Raw genomic sequence first — 18,996 nt, forward strand, 5'->3', positions numbered from 1 at the left:
AGAGGGGGGGGAGAGAGGGGGGGAGAGAGGGGGGGAGAGAGGGGGGAGAGAGGGGGGGAGAGAGGGGGGGGGAGAGAGGGGGGGGGGAGAGAGGGGGGGGGGAGAGAGGGGGGGAGAGAGAGAGAGGGAGGGGAGGGGAGAGAGCGGGGGGGGAGGGGAGAGGGGGGGGGAAGAGAGGGGGGGGAGAGGGGGTCAGGGCTATACCTGTTTATACAATTCACAATTCAAATCGCTTTATTGGCATGATAAGTTACATCTTATGTTGCCAAAGCATCAAAATACATTTATGGTTTAGCACATAAACGCAGTTCTATTCATACAGTGTATAAACAGGTATATCCCTGAGTGTATAAATATACATTCGCATTGTTTATATATATTCTTTTCTTAGTTTACTGGTTGTCCCTCTGTTCATGGCAAGCTGTAACATAGTGTGCCGCCAGTGTTACACAGCTTCTCTCCTCTCCCAGTAGGAATGGGAGTTTTTGGTTGTCATTCAGATTTCTGAAATCAGGGCATATTTGTGAGAATTTTTGGTAGAAATTCTCCCTGATGCCCTGATATTTTCCACAAGCTGTGAGGAAGTGCATCTCTGTCTCCACCACTCCCTGACTGCAGTGAGAGCATATCCTGTCCTCTCTTGGCAGCCTGGTCTGCCTGTGTCTGCCTTTTTCGATCGCTAGGCTATGTTCGCTAAGTCTGTACCTTGTCAAGGTTCTTCTCAGTTTGTTATCCTTTACCATGGTCAGGTAATCAGCTATGTTGTATTGTCTGTTTAGGGCCAAGTAGCAATTGAGTTTGCTTTGGGTTTTTGTTGTTTCTGCCCAATATGTCAGATATTTTTCCTTTTGCTTAGCGACGATTGTGTTGGGTCGAATTCTTTGTGTTACCCTGTCACTGTCCTGGGGCTGGTTATTGTTAGTATTGTTAGTAGTTACTTCACTGAGTCCCAGGACTAGTTGACTGAGGGTATTCTTCTTTATGGTCAGCTCTTGGCATTTCAGGGCGTCGTAGTGATAGCATTGGGGATTGCTCATTTGTAGGTGATTCCAAAATTTGGTGGCTCTTTTTTGGATAGTGATTATTAATGGATATTGGCCTAGTTCCGCCCTGCATGCATTGTTTACTGTTTTCCTTTGAGTCCGGAGGATACTTTTACAGAATTCTGCATGTAGGATCTCAATTGGGTGTTTGTCCCATTTTGCAAATTCTTGTTGAGTTAGCGGTCCCCATACCTCACTGCCATAGAGTGCAATTGGTTCAATTACTGATTTGAAAATTTTGAGCCAAATGCTAATTGGGATTTCTATTTGGATTGATTTTTTGATGGCATAGAAAGCCCTTCTTGCTTTCTCTTTCAGTTCATTCACAGCCAGTTTGAAGTTTCCCGTAGAACTGATTTTTAAGCCCAAGTATGTGTAGTTAGTGGTTTGTTCAATTTTGGTTGTTCCTACTGTGAAATTTATTTTGGGTCCCTGATGTTTGGATCTTTGCTGGAACACAAGGACTTTGGTTTTTTGGGGATTTATTGTCAGGGCCCAAGTCTGGCAGTACGACTCCAGCAGGTCCAGGTTTTGCTGTAGCCCCTCTTTAGTAGGTGACAGCAGAACCAGGTCGTCTGCATAGAGGAGGAATTTAACCTTGGATTCATATAGGGTGAGGCTGGGTGCTGTAGATTGTTCAAGTAGTTTTGCCAATCCATTTATGTAAATATTAAAGAGTGTCGGTGAGATTGGCGAGCCCTGCGTCACCCCCCGCCCCTGTGGGAAGTATTTTGTTTGTTTGTCTCCAATTTTAACTGCACATTTGTTGTTTGTATACATTGATTTAATGACATCATATGTTTTCCCTCCTACCCCACTTTCGATAAGTTTCAGGAATAAACCGTCATGCCAGATGGAGTCGAAAGCCTTCTGGAAATCTACAAAGCATGCGTAGATTTTGCTTTTGTTATGGTGAACGTGTTTGTCAATTAGGGTCTGTAGGGTGAAGATATGATCGGATGTTCTATAGTTTGGCAGGAATCCAATTTGGCTTTTACTCAAGACATTGTGCTCCTCAAGGAAGTTTATGTCTTTTGTTTATGATGCTACAGAATACCTTCCCCAGGTTACTGTTTACACAGATGCCTCGATAGTTGTTTGGGTCGATTTTGTCCCCACTTTTGTATATGGGCGTTATGAGTCCTTTGTTCCAGATATCAGGGAAATAACCGACACTCAGAACCAAGATGAAGAGTTTTAGGATAGCCAGTTTCATTTTGTTGTCTGTGTGTTTAATCATCTCGTTTAGTATGCCGTCTGTCCCGCAGGCTTTTCCTGGTCGCAGGTCCTTGAGTTTTTCAAGAAGTTCTTTTTCTGTTATTATGGCGTCCAGCGGGTTTTGGTTATCTTTTATGGCCATTTCTAGCTTTTCCAGTTTTTTGCGTATTTGGTGTTGCTCTGGTCTTAGTGTGTTTTTCTGGTATAATTTTTCAAGTGGTTTACCCATGTGTCCCCATTTTGAATGGCCAAATCGTCGTGTTGTTTTTTGTGTAGTGTTTTCAAGTTTTCCCAGAAACAATTGGAATCAATGGATTCCTCCATGGAGCTGAGTGTATTCTTAATATATTGCTCTTTTTTGGTTCTGAGTGTGTTTCTGTATTGTGTTAGTGTCTGACAATAAGTAAGGCGTAGTTCCTCGTTTTCTGGATGTCTGTGTTTTTGGTTTGATATTTTTCTAAGTTTTTTCCTCATGTTATGGCAATCTCGGTCAAACCATTTTTCATAGTTTTTTGTTTTGGGTTTGTTCTTGCGAGCTTTCAAGTTTGCATTTGTTGCCAAATTATCAAAAATATTGTTTAGTTTACTAACTGCCGGTTTACGCCTTCTTTATTGTGAGTGTATATGTTATCCAGAAAGGTGTCTAAGAGAGCTTGAGTTGATGCATTGCTAATTGTTTTCTGGTATTTTTCCGTGTCGTTTTTGGCCCATCTGTACAATTTTTTGGTGTTGTATAGTTTACTGGGTTGTGTTTCTATGTTGTTTGTTTCTGTCTTTTTGAGGAACATAGTAATTTGACTGTGATCTGACAGTGTTGTTTGTGGTTTGACTGTGAATGCTCTGAAAGAGGATGGGTCTAAGTCTGTAATCATATAGTCTACTGTGCTGCAGCCAAGAGGTGAGCAATAGGTCGATCTACCTAGGAGGTCTCCTATGAACCTACCATTGACAATGTACAGACCCAGGTTTCGACAGAGCTGTAGTAGCTGTTTTCCGTTGGTATTTGACTGCTTGTCGCAGTTATGCCTGTATGGAAGGGAAGGGATGTCAAAGTGGTTATTCCCGAAAACGTAATTGTTTCCCTGATTATTGGTGAAGTCTGGTTCTTCGCCCGTTCTTGAATTGAGGTCCCCACAGATCAACACGTTCCCCTGGGCCTGGTATTGGATAATTTCCCCCTCCATGTTGGAGAAGGTGTCCTCTTTAAAGTACGGGGAATCGATTGGAGGGATATAAAGTGCGCAAATGTAAACATCTTGGGTGTTTGAGATAATCTCCCTCTCAAGTTTGAGCCACATATGGTTTTCGCCCTTTTTTATAAATTTGATGTAATTCTTAAGTTCTGTTTTAAACCAGATCAGTATGCCTCCGGAGTCTCTGCCTTGGGTTACACTTGGTAATTTATTGGAGGGGACCACCAGCTCAGTGTACCCTTGGGGACAGCCAGTGTGTCCTTTTCCTTTATACCAAGTTTCCTGTAAAATGATAATATCTAGGTCTTTAGTTTCATCTATGAACTCTGGGGTCCTACTTTTCACTTCTCGCAGTGAAGAGCGTAGACCTTGGATATTCCAGGTCGAAATATATAAGGATTTCATGTTAAGTTTGATCTTTTACTATGATAGGTTAAAGAGTGGTACGTGTTTGTCGTGTCTAAGTGTGGGGAAAAAAAGATCACATCAGTTGTCTACAAAAGTTAATACAATTTGGTTACAGTTCTTTCTATTAATTAGTCCTTGATCCATAAGGCGGAAGTAGATGCTGCTGCACATCTGCTTATTGTCTCTTAATGGATTGTTTCTGTCTGAGGTATTGCGTACGTCCTGTGCATCTCTCCCTCTGTCTGGCTGGGAGCAGTCCTATTCCCCTGTGGGACAGGAGTGGTGCAGGTCTGATATTGTTGTTTTGCATGGGGATCCTCTCTGGTCTCGGTTGGTGTGTTGGTGGTCCTTGTAGTGTTCCTGATATGTACCCCGCTGATCTCTGGTGGTCGGGGGGGGGGTCCTCTTGGAGTCTGGGTATGGACCCGGTTAAAAGCGACGTCCTTCAGGGCTTTAGCAAAGATCGATATTCTTTGCCTTTGGATGTGGACGTGGTCGTAAAGACATTCCTCATCGAGGGTGGGGTGTTGGGCCAGGTGTACGTTGTGGTTTGATTCGCAGTCTCTTGCTATGCTGGCATTTATCTCATGAATTGTGTTGTTGTTGAAGTCTGTTCTCGGCAATATTGTGGAAACAGTGATTCTAGTGTTTGGAAATGTACTGCTTGCTTTCCTAATCATTGCTCTGAGCGATGTTGCTACTTCTTTCTGTTGGGTCTTTAGGTCATTTGTGCCCGTGTGTATTATTATGTGTTGGGGGGAGCCTAATCTGGCTTTGGTCAGCCATCCCATGGCTCTGTTTGTTGTTGGGCACCAGATCTTTTCTACTTTACTTCTAGGGAATAGCTTTTTCTCCCATAGAAATTTCCCATTTGAGTCTATGAGTATTACGACGTCAGCCTTGTTTGTGTTTACTGTCTGGTGGCTTTCGCTTGGACTCATAGTGTGTGTGCTGGGCTGGGGTGTCTGCGTACCTCTTGTGAGCGGCCCGCTTGTGGTTCCACGGTGGTGGGGGAAGATTGCGAATCAGTATGCTGGTCGGTCTGTGTGGCACCCCTTGTATTGTGTGTCTGTTGCTTTTGTTCCGTGTGGGAGTGCAGCCGTTCCGTCCGGCTCTGTCTTGTCTTATCTCTAGCGTCTGGTTGCTGGTCTAATGGTGTTATCTCTCCTCTATGGCTCTCTTCTTTTTCCTGCAGCTCTTTCACCTGATTCCTAAGTAGATTCACTGTATGAATGGAACCGCGTTTATGTGTTCAACCATAAATGTATTTTGATGCTTTGGCAACATAAGATGTACCTTATCATGCCAATAAAGCGATTTGTATTGTATTGTATTATTGAGAGGAGGGGGGGGAGGGGAGAGGGGAGAGGGGAGAGAGAGGGAGAGGGAGGGAGAGGGGGACTCAGTGAAGTAACTACTAACAATACTAACAATAACCAGCCCCAGGACAGTGACAGGGTAACACAAAGAATTCGACCCAACACAATCGTCGCTAAGCAAAAGGAAAAATATCTGACATATTGGGCAGAAACAACAAAAACCCAAAGCAAACTCAATTGCTACTTGGCCCTAAACAGACAATACAACATAGCTGATTACCTGACCATGGTAAAGGATAACAAACTGAGAAGAACCTTGACAAGGTACAGACTTAGCGAACATAGCCTAGCGATCGAAAAAGGCAGACACAGGCAGACCAGGCTGCCAAGAGAGGACAGGATATGCTCTCACTGCAGTCAGGGAGTGGTGGAGACAGAGATGCACTTCCTCACAGCTTGTGGAAAATATCAGGGCATCAGGGAGAATTTCTACCAAAAATTCTCACAAATATGCCCTGATTTCAGAAATCTGAATGACAACCAAAAACTCCCATTCCTACTGGGAGAGGAGAGAAGCTGTGTAACACTGGCGGCACACTATGTTACAGCTTGCCATGAACAGAGGGACAACCAGTAAACTAAGAAAAGAATATATATAAACAATGCGAATGTATATTTATACACTCAGGGATATACCTGTTTATACACTGTATGAATAGAACTGCGTTTATGTGCTAAACCATAAATGTATTTTGATGCTTTGGCAACATAAGATGTAACTTATCATGCCAATAAAGCGATTTGAATTGTGAATTGAGAGGGGGGGGGGGGGGGCGGAGGGGGGAGAGGGAGAGCAAAGATCCAAACAACATGGACCCACAATAAATTTCACAGTAGGAACAACCAAAATTGAACAAACCACTCACTACACATACTTGGGCTTAAAAATCAGTTCTACGGGAAACTTCAAACTGGCTGTGAATGAACTGAAAGAGAAAGCAAGGAGGGCTTTCTATGCCATCAAAAAATCAATCCAAATAGAAATCCCAATTAGCATTTGGCTCAAAATTTTCAAATCAGTAATTGAACCAATTGCACTCTATGGCAGTGAGGTCTGGGGACCACTAACACAACAAGATTTTGCAAAATGGGACAAACACCCAATTGAGATCCTACATGCGGAATTCTGTAAAAGTATCCTCCGGACTCAAAGGAAAACAGTAAACAACGCATGCATTGCGGAACTAGGCCAATACCCATTAATAATCACTATCCAAAAAAGAGCCACCAAATTTTGGAATCACCTACAAATGAGCAACCCCCAATGCTATCACTACGACGCCCTGAAATGCCAAGAGCTGACCATAAAGAAGAATACCCTCAGTCAACTAGTCCTGGGACTCAATAAAGTAACTAATAACAATACTAACAATAACCAGTCCCAGGACAGTGACAGGGTAACACAAAGAATTCGACCCAACACAATCGTCGCTAAGCAAAAGGAAAAATATCTGTCATATTGGGCAGAAACAACAAAAACCCAAAGCAAACTCAATTGCTACTTGGCCCTAAACAGACAATACAACATAGCTGATTACCTGACCATGGTAAAGGATAACAAACTGAGAAGAACCTTGACAAGGTACAGACTTAGCGAACATAGCCTAGCGATCGAAAAAGGCAGACACAGGCAGACCAGGCTGCCAAGAGAAGACAGGATATGCTCTCACTGCAGTCAGGGAGTAGTTGAGACAGAGATGCACTTCCTCACAGCCTGTGGAAAATATCAGGGCATCAGAGAGAATTTCTACCAAAAATTCTCACAAATATGCCCTGAATTCAGAAATCTGACTGACAACCAAAAACTCCCATTCCTACTGGGGGAGGAGAGAAGCTGTGTAACACTGGCGGCACACTATGTTACAGCTTGCCATGAACAGAGGGACAACCAGTAAACTAAGACAAGAGTATATATAAACAAGGCGAATGTATATTTATAAACTCAGGGATATACCTGTTTATACACTGTATGAATGGAACCGCGTTTATGTGTTCAACCATAAATGTATTTTGATGCTTTGGCAACATAAGATGTACCTTATCATGCCAATAAAGCGATTTGTATTGTATTGTATTGTATTGAGAGGGGGAGGGGGGGGAAAGAGGGGGGAGAGAGGGGGGGGGGAGAGGGAGGGGGGGGAGGGAGGGAGAGGGGGGGAGGGAGAGGGGGGGAGGGAGAGGGGGGGAGGGAGAGGGGGGGAGGGAGAGGGGGGGAGGAGAGAGGGGGAGGGAGAGGGGGAGGGGGAGGGGGAGGGAGAGGGGGAGGGAGAGGGAGAGGGGGAGGGAGAGGGGGAGGGAGAGGGGGAGGGAGAGGGGGAGGGAGAGGGAGAGGGGGAGGGAGAGGGAGAGGGAGAGGGAGAGGGGGAGGGGGAGAGGGGGAGGGGGAGGGGGAGGGGGAGGGGGAGGGGGAAACAGAGTGAGTGAGAGACAATGAGTGAGAGTGTGAGAGAGAACGTGCGAGAGGCAGCGCACAAGTGTTAAACTGGCAAAAGTATGTCTGTGGCTCAGTGAGTAGCACTCTTTTTTATTGGTTCCTGGGATGTGGGCGTCGTTGGCAAGGCCGGCATTTATTGCCCATCCCTAATCGCCCTCGAGAAGGTGGTGGTGAGCCGCCTTCTTGAACCGCTGCAGTCCGTGTGGTGAAGGTGCTCCCAGAGTGCTGTTAGGGAGGGAGTTCCAGGATTTTGACCCAGCGACAATGAAGGATCGGCCGATATATTTCCAAGTCAGGATGGTGTGTGACTTGGAGGGGAACTTGGAGGTGGTGGTGTTCCCATGTGCCTGCTGCCCTTGTCCTTCTAGGTGGAAGAGGTCACGGGTTTGGGAGGTGCTGCCGAAGAAGCCTTGGCAATTTGCTGCAGTGCATCTTGTAGATGGTACACACTGCAGCCACGGTGCGCCGGTGGTGGAGGGAGTGAATGTTTAAGGTGGTGGATGGCGTGCCAATCAAGCGGGCTGCTTTGTCCTGGATGGTATCGAGCTTCTTGAGTGTTGTTGGAGCTGCACTCATCCAGGCAAGTGGAGAGTATTGCATCACACTCCTGACTTGTGCCTTGTAGATGGTGGAATGGCTTTGGGGAGTCAGGAGGTGAGACACTCACGACAGAATACCCAGCCTCTGACCTGCTCTTGTAGCCACAGTATTTATGTGGCTGGTCCAGTTAAGTTCCTGGTCAATGGTGACCCCCAGGATGTTGATGGTGGGGGATTCGGTGATGGTAATGCCGTTGAATGTCAAGGGGTAGTGGTTAGACTCTCGCTTGTTGGAGATAGTCATTGCCTGACTCTTCTGTGGTGCGAATGTTACCTGCCACGTATCAGCCCAAGCCTGATTGTCGTCCAGGTCTTGCTGCAAGCGGGCATGGACTGCTTCATTATCTGAAGAGTTGTGAATGGCGCTGAACACTGTGCCGTCATCAGCGAACATCCCCATTTCTGACCTTATGATGGAGGGAAGGGCATTGATGAAGCAGCTGAAGATGGTTGGGCCTAGGACACTGTCCTGAGGAACTCCTGCAGCGATGTCCTGGGGCTGTGGTGATTGACCGTCAACCACCACAAACATCTTCCTTTGTGCTGGGTATGACTCCAGACAGTGGAGCGTTTCCCCCCCTCCTCCCCCCGATTCCCATTGACTTCAGTTTTACTAGGGCTCCTTGATGCCACACTCGGTCAAATGCTGCCTTGATGTCAAGGGCGGTCACTCTCGCCTCTGAGTCAGAAGGTCGTGGGTTCAAGTCCCACTGCAGAGACTTGAGCCCATAATCTAGGCTGACACTCCCAGTGCAGTACTGAGGGAGTGCTGCACTGTCGGAGGTGCCGTCTTTCAGACAATACTTTAAACTGAGGTGGATGTAAAAGATCCCAAGGCACTATTGGAAGAAGAGATGGGGAGTTCTGCCCAGTGTCCTGGGCCAATATTTATCCCTCAACTAACACCTAAAATTGGGTCATTATCACATTGCTGTTTGTGGGAGCTTGCTGTGTGCAGTTTGGCTGCTGCGTTTCCTACATTACAACAGTGACTAAGTTTTAAAAGTGCTTCACTGGCTGTGAAGCGCTTTGGGACGTCCCGAGGTCGTGAAAGGCGCTGGAGAAATTGCAAGTCTTTCTGGCTTCTTCCTTCCCCGACCCTAAAGTGCCGTTTCCTGCTGGTGTACAGTTCCATGGGTCCCGACAGTTCACCTCCGGTTCCTGCCGCACGCGCCTACCTTTCACTTGATGTCTGTTGGTGAGCTATGCGACAGCCGAAGGCATCACAGCCGAGCCTGTTGCTGTCCTCGCCCGACCCCTCACTTTGGAGCGGAGGTTACTGGATACCACAGACCCCTCCTGCGACTGGGGGCGTGCTGCCGATTGTAGCCCCCCTCTCTCCGCACCCCACCCCCAACCCCCCACAATCCACGGCCCCAGCTGTGACGGGCTAGTTGAGTGCACCAATCAGGGAGTCTGACTGTTTGTAATACTCAGCATCACAATAGGAACCAGTGGGAGAGCACAGAACCAGAGTTCCTCACACATTGTCCGTTATCGCTGGTTGTAATCTTTAACCTGATGTACAGTAGCTGGTAATGCAGAGTCCAGCAAGCCCAGGAAGCTTTAGTACTTCTGCCTGTGGCTAGGTGACAGGAGCGAGCTGCAGAAGTGTTCCTCAGTTTGGCAATCCCCGACCACTGCAGGGACTTCCTCAGCAAGAGAACCAGGGTTAAGACTGCAGCAGAACCTGATCTCTCTGGACAGGGCTTTAAAGATCTGCAGTACCACATGTTAGTTTGACAGTGTCGAGAACGATTTACTCTGTATCTAACCCGTGCTGTACCTGCCCTGGGAGTGTTTGATGGAGACATTGTAGAGGGAGCTTTAATCTGTATCTAACCCGTGCTGTACCTGCCTTGGGAGTGTTTGATGGGACAGTGTAGAGGGAGCTTTACCCTGTATCTAACCCGTGCTGTACCTGCCCTGGGAGGATTTGATGGGACAGTGTAGAGGGAGCTTTACTCTGTATCTAACCCGTGCTGTACCTGCCCAGGGAGTGTTTGATGGGACAGTGTAGAGGGAGCTTTACTCTGGATCTAACCCGTGCTGTACCTGCCCTGGGAGGGTTTGATGGGACAGTGTAGAGGGAGCCTTACTCTGTATCTAACCCGTGCTGTACCTGCCCTGGGAGTGTTTGATGGGACAGTGTAGAGGGAGCTTTACTCTGTATCTCACCCGTGCTGTACCTGCCCTGGGAGTGTTTGATGGGACAGTGAAGAGGGAGCTTTACTCTGTATCTAACCCGTGCTGTTCCTGCCCTGGGAGTGTTTGATGGGACAGTGTAGAGGGAGCTTTACTCTGTATCTAACCCGTGCTGTACCTGCCCTGGGAGTGTTTGATGGGACAGTGTAGAGGGAGCTTTACTCTGTATCTAACCCGTGCTGTACCTGCCCTGGGAGTGTTTGATGGGACAGTGCAGAGGGAGCTTTATTCTGTATCTAACCCGTGCTGTACCTGCCCTGGGAGTGTGTGATAGATTTTCAGATACCAAGGGAACGAGGGGATAAGGGGATCAGGCAGGAAAGTGGAGTCGAGGTCGAAGATCAGCCATGACCTTATCGAATGGCCGACTCCTGCTCCTATTTCTTATGTTCCTAAGTTCCAGCAGGCCTCAATCACTGGATAGTGATTGGCAGGAGTGACCCAGGCTGATTCTCCCCTCCCTAAGCCAGGGTTTGAAGCCACTCCGACTGCGGACGGCCAATTCAGCACGGACCGAGCACTGGACGGGGCGCCTGGTCTCACTGCCTCCACTGCAGGTGCAGGGTAATAGCTGGGGGTTCGCTCGTGTCGTGTAGTGTTAATAATCCAGGGGCCTGCACTGAATGCTCCCTCTGAGCTGCGTGCGTGGGCTTGTGGCCATCTTGAAGGCAGCACGCAAGCTGCTCACACGGTCTGAATTACCAATCGTGCGCAAAAAGTTTCACGGTAACGCGCACTGGAAAAACTGGCAGCGCCAGGACAAGGAAACGTTCGAGGCAACACCGCCTGGACTAATAATCCAGAGAAGGCGAGATCAAATCCCACCATGGGCAGTTTGAGAATTTGAATTCAGTTTAACAAAATCTGGGAAATAAAAATCTGGTGTCAGTAAAAGTGACCATGAAGCGAACGGATTGTTGTAAAAACTGGTTCGCTGACGTCCTGTAGGGAAGTAAACCTGCCGTCCTGACCCGGTCTGGCCTACAGGGAAATGGCGGAGACTTTTAACAAATATTTTGTATCAGTCTTCACGGTAGAAGACACTAAAAGCATCCCAATAATGGATAATCAAGGGGCTATTGGGGTGGGGGGGGGAAACTTAAAACATTCACTTTCACTAGAGAGAAAGTACTCGGTAAACTAATGGGACTAAAGGTGGACAAGTCCCCTGGACCCGATGGCCTGCATCCTACAGTCTTAAAAGAGGTGGCTGCAGAGATAGTGGGTGCATTGGTTGTAATCTACCAAAATTCCCTGGATTCTGGAGAGGTCCCAGCGGACTGGAAAACCGCAAATGTAACGCCCCTATTTAAGAAAGGAGGGAGACGGAAAGCAGGAAACTATAGACCAGTTAGCCTAACATCTGTCATTGGGAAAATGCTGGAGTCCATCATTAAGGAAGTGATAGCAGGACATTTAGAAAATCATCATATAGTCAAGCAGAGTCGGCATGGTTTTATGAAAGGGAAATCATGTTTGACAAATTTGCTGGAGTTCTTTGAGGATGTAACGAGCAGGGTGGATAAAGGGGAACCAGTAGATGTCATGTATTTGGATTTCCAGAAAGCATTCGATAAGATGCCACATAAAAGATAAGAGCTCACGGTGTTGGGGGTAATATATTAGCATGGATAGAGGATTGGCTAACTAACAGAAAACAGAGAGTCGGGATAAATGGGTCATTTTCAGGTTGGCAAACTATAACTAGTGGGGTGCCACAGGGATCAGTGCTGGGGCCCCAACTATTTACAATCTATATTAATGACTTGGATGAAGGGACCGAGTGTAATGTAGCCAAATTTGCTGATGATACAAAGATAGGTGGGAAAGCAAATTGTGTGGAGGACGCAAAGAATCTCCAAAGGGATATAGATAAGCTAAGTGAGTGGGCAAAAATCTGGCAGATACAGTATAATGTGGGAAAATGCGAGGTTATCCACTTTGGTAGGAAAAATAAAAAAGCAAATTATTATTTAAATGGGGAGAGATTACAAAATGCTGAGGTAGAGAGGGATCTGGGGGTCCTTGTACATGAATCACAAAAGGTTAGCATGCAGGTACAGCAAGTAATTAGGAAGGCAAATGGAGTGTTGGCCTTTATTGCAAAGGGAATGAAGTATAAAAGCAGGGAAGTCCTGTTACAACTGTACAGGGCATTGGTGAGAGCACACCTGGAGTATAGCGAACAGTTTTGGTCTCTTTATTTAAGGAAGGATATACTTGCATTGGAGGCAGTTCAGAGAAGGTTCACGAGGTTGATTCCGGAGATGAAGGGGTTGTCTTATGACGAAAGGTTGAGCAGGCTGGGCCTATACTCATTGGAGTTTAGAAGAATGAGAGGGGATCTTATTGAAACATATAAGATTCTGAAGGGGCTTGACAGGGTAGATGCTGAGAGAATATTTCCCCTTGTCAGGGAATCTAGAACTAGGGGGCATAGTTTCAGAATAAGGGGAAACTCTTTTAAATCGGAAATGAGGAGGAATTTCTTCTCTCAGAGGGTCGTGAATCTTTGGAATTCTCTTCCCCAGAGAGCTGTGGAGGCTGGGTCATTGAACATATTTAAGGTGGAGATAGACAGAATTTTGAACGATAAGGGAGTCGAGGGTAACGGGGAGTGGGCGGGGAAGTGGAGTTGAGGCCAAGATCAGATCAGCCATGATCTTATTGAATGGCGGAGCAGGCTCGAGGGGCCAAATGACCGACTCCTGCTCCTACGTCTTATGTTCTTATGTGACTCCAGTCCCACACCAACACGGTTGACTCTTAACTGCCCTCTGAAGTGGCCCAGCAAGACACTCAGTTACATCAAACCTGCTTCAAGGAGAAGGCCCGCCACCACCTCCTCGGGGGGGATGGGCAATAAATGCCGGCCTTGCCAACGACGCCCACATCCCGAGAACGAGTGAAGCAAAAGTTACGATGGAATGGGGAAGGGGATGTGGAGGCAGAGCAGTGGGGGGAAGAGGGAGGGAGATGGAGAAGAAGTGGAATGCAGAGTTGTAGCGGTACCTGTGATGAGGGAGCAGGACGTGAGGCTGAGGTGTTTGAGGGACGGGAAGGCTCGGAGCTGCCGCAGGAGCTCGTTGGTGGCGTACGGGTAGCAGTTGAGGACAAGCTTCTGAATCTGGCATCCGAAGAAGAGCTCGAAGGCCTTGGGTCGCAGCAGACGCTCGTTGATCATGTGCAGGAGCAGGTGTTCAGCAAGCTCAGGGGTCAGGCAAGCCAGGCTCCGACTGTACTGCATACTGGGCGCTGTACACCAAACAAACCACAGTCAAACAAACCACAGTCAAACAGCAGGTGCGGCAACCATCTCAAACACAAGTCACAAATCACAGTGCAGTAGTCAGCACTGTCCTTACACACTCTGGGGCAGTGTAGAGGGAGCTTTACTCTGTATAAGAAATAAGAGCAGCGGTCGGCCATATGGCCCCTCGAGCCTGCTCCGCCATTCAATAAGATCATGGCTGATCATCAACCTCAACTCCACTTTTCCGCCCGATCTCCATATCCCTTGATTCCCCTAGAGTCCAAAAATCTATCGATCTCAGCCTTGAATAGACTCAAAGACACAGCATGCACAGCCCTCTGGGGCAGAGAATTCCAAAGGTTCACAACCCTCTGAGTGAAGAAATTCCTCCTCATCTTGGTCTTAAACGGCCGACCCCTTATCCTGAGACTCTGCCCCCTAGTTCTAGACTCTCCAGCCAGGGGAAACAACCTCTCAGCATCTACCCTGTCAATCCCCCTCAGAATCTTGTTATGTTTCAATGAGATCACCTCTCATTCTTCTAAACTCCGGAGAGTATCGGCCCATTCTACTCAATCTCTCATCATAGGACAGTCCTTTCATCCCAGGAATCAATCTAGTGAACCTTCGTTGCACCGCCTCCAAGGCAAGTATATCCTTCCTTAGATAAGGAGACCAAAACTGTGCCCAGTACTCCAGGTGTGGTCTCACCAAGGCCCTGTACAATTGGAGCAAGACTTCCTTACTCTTATACTCCAACCCCCTTGCAATAAAGGCCAACATGCCATTTGCCTTCCTTATTGCTTGCTGTACCTGCATGCTAACTTTGTGTTTCTTGCACAAGGACACCCAAATCTCTCTGAGCACCAACATTTGAAAGTTTCTCACCATTTAAAAATATTCTGTTTTTCTATTCTTCCTACCAAAGTGAATAACCTCACATTTCCCTACATTATACTCCATCTGACACCTTACTGCCCACTCACTTAGTCTATCTATATCCCTTTGCAGACTCTCTCTCTGTGTTCTCCTCACAGTTTACTGTCCCACCTAGCTTTGTATCGTCAGCAAACTTGGATACATTACACTCGGTCCCTTCATCTAGGTCATTAATATAGATTGTGAATAGCTGAGGCCCCAACACTGATCCTTGCGGCACCCCACTAGTTACAGCCTGCCAACCTGAAAAAGATCCGTTTATCCCTACTCTCTGTTTTCTGTCCGTTAACCAATCCTCTACCCATGCTACTATATTACCCCCAACCCCGTGAGCCCTAATCTTGTGTAATAATCTTTTATGTGGCACCTTATCGAATGCCTTTTAGAAATCCAAATATACTACATCCACTGGTTCCCCTTTATCTACCCTGCTAGTTACATCCTCAAAAAACTGTAATAAATTTGTCAAACACGATTTCCCTTTCATAAAACCATGTTGACTCTGCCTAATCATGTTATGATTTTCTAAGTGCCCTGATACCACTTCCTTAACAATGGATTCCAGCATTTTCCCGACGACTGATGTCAGGCTAACTGGCCTGTAGTTCCCTGTTTTTTCTCTCCCTCCTTTCTTGAATAGCGGTGTTACATTTGTGACCTTCCAATCCGCTGGGACCGTTCTAGAATCTAGGGAATTTTGGAAGATCACAACCAATGCATCCACTATCTCTTCAGCCACCTCTTTTAGAACCCGAGGATGTAGGCCGTCAGGTCCAGGGGATTTGTCGGCTTTTAGTCCCATTAGTTTCTCTAGTACTTTTTCTCTACTTATATTAATTACATTAAGTTCCTCACCCTCATTAGACCCTTGGGTCCCCACCATTTTCGGTATGCTTTTTGTGTCTTCTACTCTGAAGACAGATACCAAATATTTATTTAACATTTCTGCCATTTCCTTATTCCCCATAATAATTTCTCCTGTCTCAGCCTCTAAGGGACCAATGTTTACTTTTGCTACTCTCTTCCTTTTTACATACTTGTAGAAACTCTTACAATCTGCTTTTATATTTCTTGCTAGTTTTCTCTCATAGTCTATTTTTCCCTTTTAATCAATTTTTTGGTCAAACTTTGCTGGTTTCTGAAACTCTCCCAATCCTCAGGCTTACTATTATTCTTTGCAATATTATAAGCTTCTTCTTTTAATCTAATGCTATCCTTAACTTCTTCAGTTAGCCATGGTTGGATCACTTTTCCCGTAGAGTTTTTGTTTCTCAATGGAATCAATTTTTGTTAAGAATTATGAAATATTTCTTTAAATGCTAGCCACTGCTTATCTACCGCCATACCTTTTAATCTATTTTTCCAATCTACCTTAACCAACTCACCCCTCATACCTCTGTAATTGGCTTTATTTAAGTTTAAGACTCTAGTTTCGGACTTAGGCAAGTCACTCTCAAAATGAACGTGAAATTCTATCATATTATGATCACTCTGCCCCAGAGGATCCTTTACTATGAGATTAATAATTAACCCTGTCTCATTACACAATACAAGGTCTAAAATAGCCTGTTCCCTGGTTGGTTCCATGACGTATTGTTCTAGGAAACTGTCTTGAATGCATTCCATGAACTCGCCCTCCAGACTACCTTTGCCAATTTGATTTGTCCAGTTTATATGAAGATTAAAGTCCCCAAGATTATTGCATTACCTTTGTTGCATGCTCCTACTATTTCTTGATTAATATTCTGTCCAACGGTACAGCTACTGTTAGGGGACCTATATACTACTCCTACCAGTGTTTTCTGCCCCTTGTTATTCCTTATCAACACCCAGATTGATTCTACTTCCCGATCTTCCGAGCCGAGATCCTTTCTCGCTACTGTCCTTATGTCATCCTTTATTATCAGAGCTACTCCCCCTCCTTTTCCATTCTGCCTGTCTTTTCGAAACATCAAGTACCCTGGAACATTTAGTTCCCAACCTTGGCCACCTTAAAAGCCCGCGAGCACCGAGGCATACCAAATCAACAGCGGGGAGAGAGGTAAAAAGTAATTAGAGTGTGACGTCACCAGGGAGCAGGTAAGTGATTGGTTGGTGAGTATTTCTCTTTTTTAAACTTTAACTCTGTGTAGTTTATAGTTACTAGGGTCTTTTCTGGTGTAGCAGGTACTGTTGGTAGACTACACAAGCGCCTTAGAGATATCCTTAATTGGTGATAGTAAATTAATCTAAATTAAATAAGGGGTAAGTCATGCCAGGAGAGCCCAGCCCCGTGATGTGCTCCGCCTGCTCTATGTGGGAATTCAGGGGCACTGCCCCTGATGACTACGTGTGCAGGAAATGCATCCATCTGCAGCTTTTAACAGACCGCGTTGAGGAGCTGGAGCTGCGGGTGGATGGGTTGTGGAGCATTCACGAGGCTGAGAAGTTGGTGGATAGCACGTTTAGTGAGTTGGTCACACCGCAGGGAAGGGCTACACAGGAAGAAAGGAAAGGGGTGACCATCAGGCGGAGCAATAGAAGTAGGCAGGTAATGCAGAAAACCCCTGTGGCCATTCCCCTCTCAAACAGGTATACCATTTTGGATACTGTTGGGGGGGATGACCCACCAGGGGTAGGCAGCAGCAGCCAGCTTCCTGGCACTGGGGGCGCTCCTGCTGCCCAGGAGGGGAGGGAAAAGAGTGGGAGAGCAATAGTGGTAGGGGATTCTATAGTAAGGGGAACGGATAGGCGTTTCTGTGGCCGTAGACGTGAATCCAGGATGGTTTGTTGCCTCCCTGGTGCCAGGGTCAAGGATGTCACTGAGCGGCTGCAGGGCATTCTGGAGGGGGAGGGTGAACAGCCGGAGGTCGTGGTCCACATTGGTACCAACGACATAGGTAAAAAGAGGGATGAGGTCCTGCAGCAAGAATTTAGGGAGCTAGGGGCAGGGTTAAGGAGCAGGACCTCAAAGGTTGTAATCTCTGGATTACTCCCGGTGCCACGTGCTAGTGAGTATAAGAATAGGAGGATAGAACAGATGAATGCGTGGCTGAAGGGATGGTGCAGGAGGGAGGGCTTTAGTTTCCTGGATCACTGGGACTGCTTCTGGGGCAGGTGGGACTTGTACAAGTCGGACGGTTTACACCTGAACCAGAGGGGAACCAATATCCTTGCGGGGAGGTTTGCTAGCACTGCTGGGGGGGGTTTAAACTAACTCGGCAGGGGGATGGGATACAGAGTGCAGCTATAGTAGGGGGTGAGGTACAGCCAAATACGGAGGAAAAAACAAGTCAGCAGGGAAGGCAGAGCAAAGATGTGAAGGCAAAAGGGAATATGGCAGGGCTGGAATGCATTTATTTTAATGCAAGGAGTCTTGCAAATAAGGTGGATGAACTGAAGTTGTTGATGAACACATGGGAGTACGATATTGTGGCTATCACGGAGACATGGTTGAGGGAGGGTCAGGACTGGCAGCTGAATATTCCGGGGTATAGAATCTTCAGGCGAGACAGAGGGGGGGGTAAAAGGGGAGGGGGTGTTGCAATATTAATTAAGGAGTCTATTACTGCTGTAAGGAGGGATGATATATTAGCGGGTTCCTCTAATGAGGCCATATGGGTAGAACTTAAAAACAAAAAGGGGGCAAGCACCTTGCTGGGAGTGTACTATAGGCCCCCAAACAGCCAGGGGGAGATAGAGGAACAGATATGCAGGCAAATCTCAGAGAAGTGCGAAAATAATAGGGTAATAATAGTGGGGGATTTCAACTTCCCCAATATAAATTGGGATAGTCAGAGTGTGAAAGGCTTGGAGGGTGAAAAATTCTTAAAGTGCATTCAGGAAAGCTTTTTGAGCCAACATGTAGAAGGTCCTACAAGAGAGGGAGCGGTGCTGGACCTAATTCTAGGGAATGGAGACGGGCAGGTGGTGGACGTGTCTGTAGGAGAGCATTTTGGCGACAGTGACCACAATTCGGTGAGATTTAAGGTGGTCATGGAAAAAGACAAAGACGGCCCGGAAATAAGGGTTCTAAATTGGGGGAAGGCAGATTTTAATAAGATAAGACAGGATCTGGCCAAAGTGGACTGGGAGCAGCTACTTATAGGAAAATCCACATCAAAACAGTGGGAGGCTTTCAGAAGGGAAATAGAGAGAGTACAACACCAACATGTTCCTGTAAGGGTCAAGGGTGGGACAAACAAGCAAAGGGAACCTTGGATGACAAAGGACATACAAAAATGCATTAGGAAAAAAAGGGGGGCTTTTGGCAGTTACAAAAGACAAAAGACGGTGGAAGCCCTAGAGGAGTATAAGAGGTGCAGGGGCATACTTAAAAAGGAAAT

General features: G+C 46.6%; 2 protein-coding genes across 3 annotated transcripts in view; one reads left to right on the plus strand and one right to left on the minus strand.

Moving 5' to 3' along the window:
- asic1c (acid-sensing (proton-gated) ion channel 1c) overlaps window positions 1-18,996 on the plus strand; it is a 537,225-nt gene that overhangs the window by 351,762 nt on the left and 166,467 nt on the right. The gene's annotated exons all lie outside the window — the stretch shown is intronic.
- The window catches only part of LOC147114494 (uncharacterized), a 74,517-nt gene continuing 67,967 nt past the window's right edge, over window positions 12,447-18,996 (minus strand). The window contains exon 7 of the mRNA XM_085992203.1: window positions 12,447-13,734. Within this exon, the coding sequence (XP_085848329.1) occupies window positions 13,397-13,734 (338 nt within the window). The 3' untranslated portion in view covers window positions 12,447-13,396. The remainder of the gene's footprint in view (window positions 13,735-18,996) is intronic.

The sequence above is a fragment of the Somniosus microcephalus genome, chromosome 7 (assembly GCF_052327205.1).
Source record: "Somniosus microcephalus isolate GS21.2 chromosome 7, FLI_Smic_1.0, whole genome shotgun sequence".
Classification (NCBI taxonomy): Eukaryota; Metazoa; Chordata; class Chondrichthyes; order Squaliformes; family Somniosidae; genus Somniosus; species Somniosus microcephalus.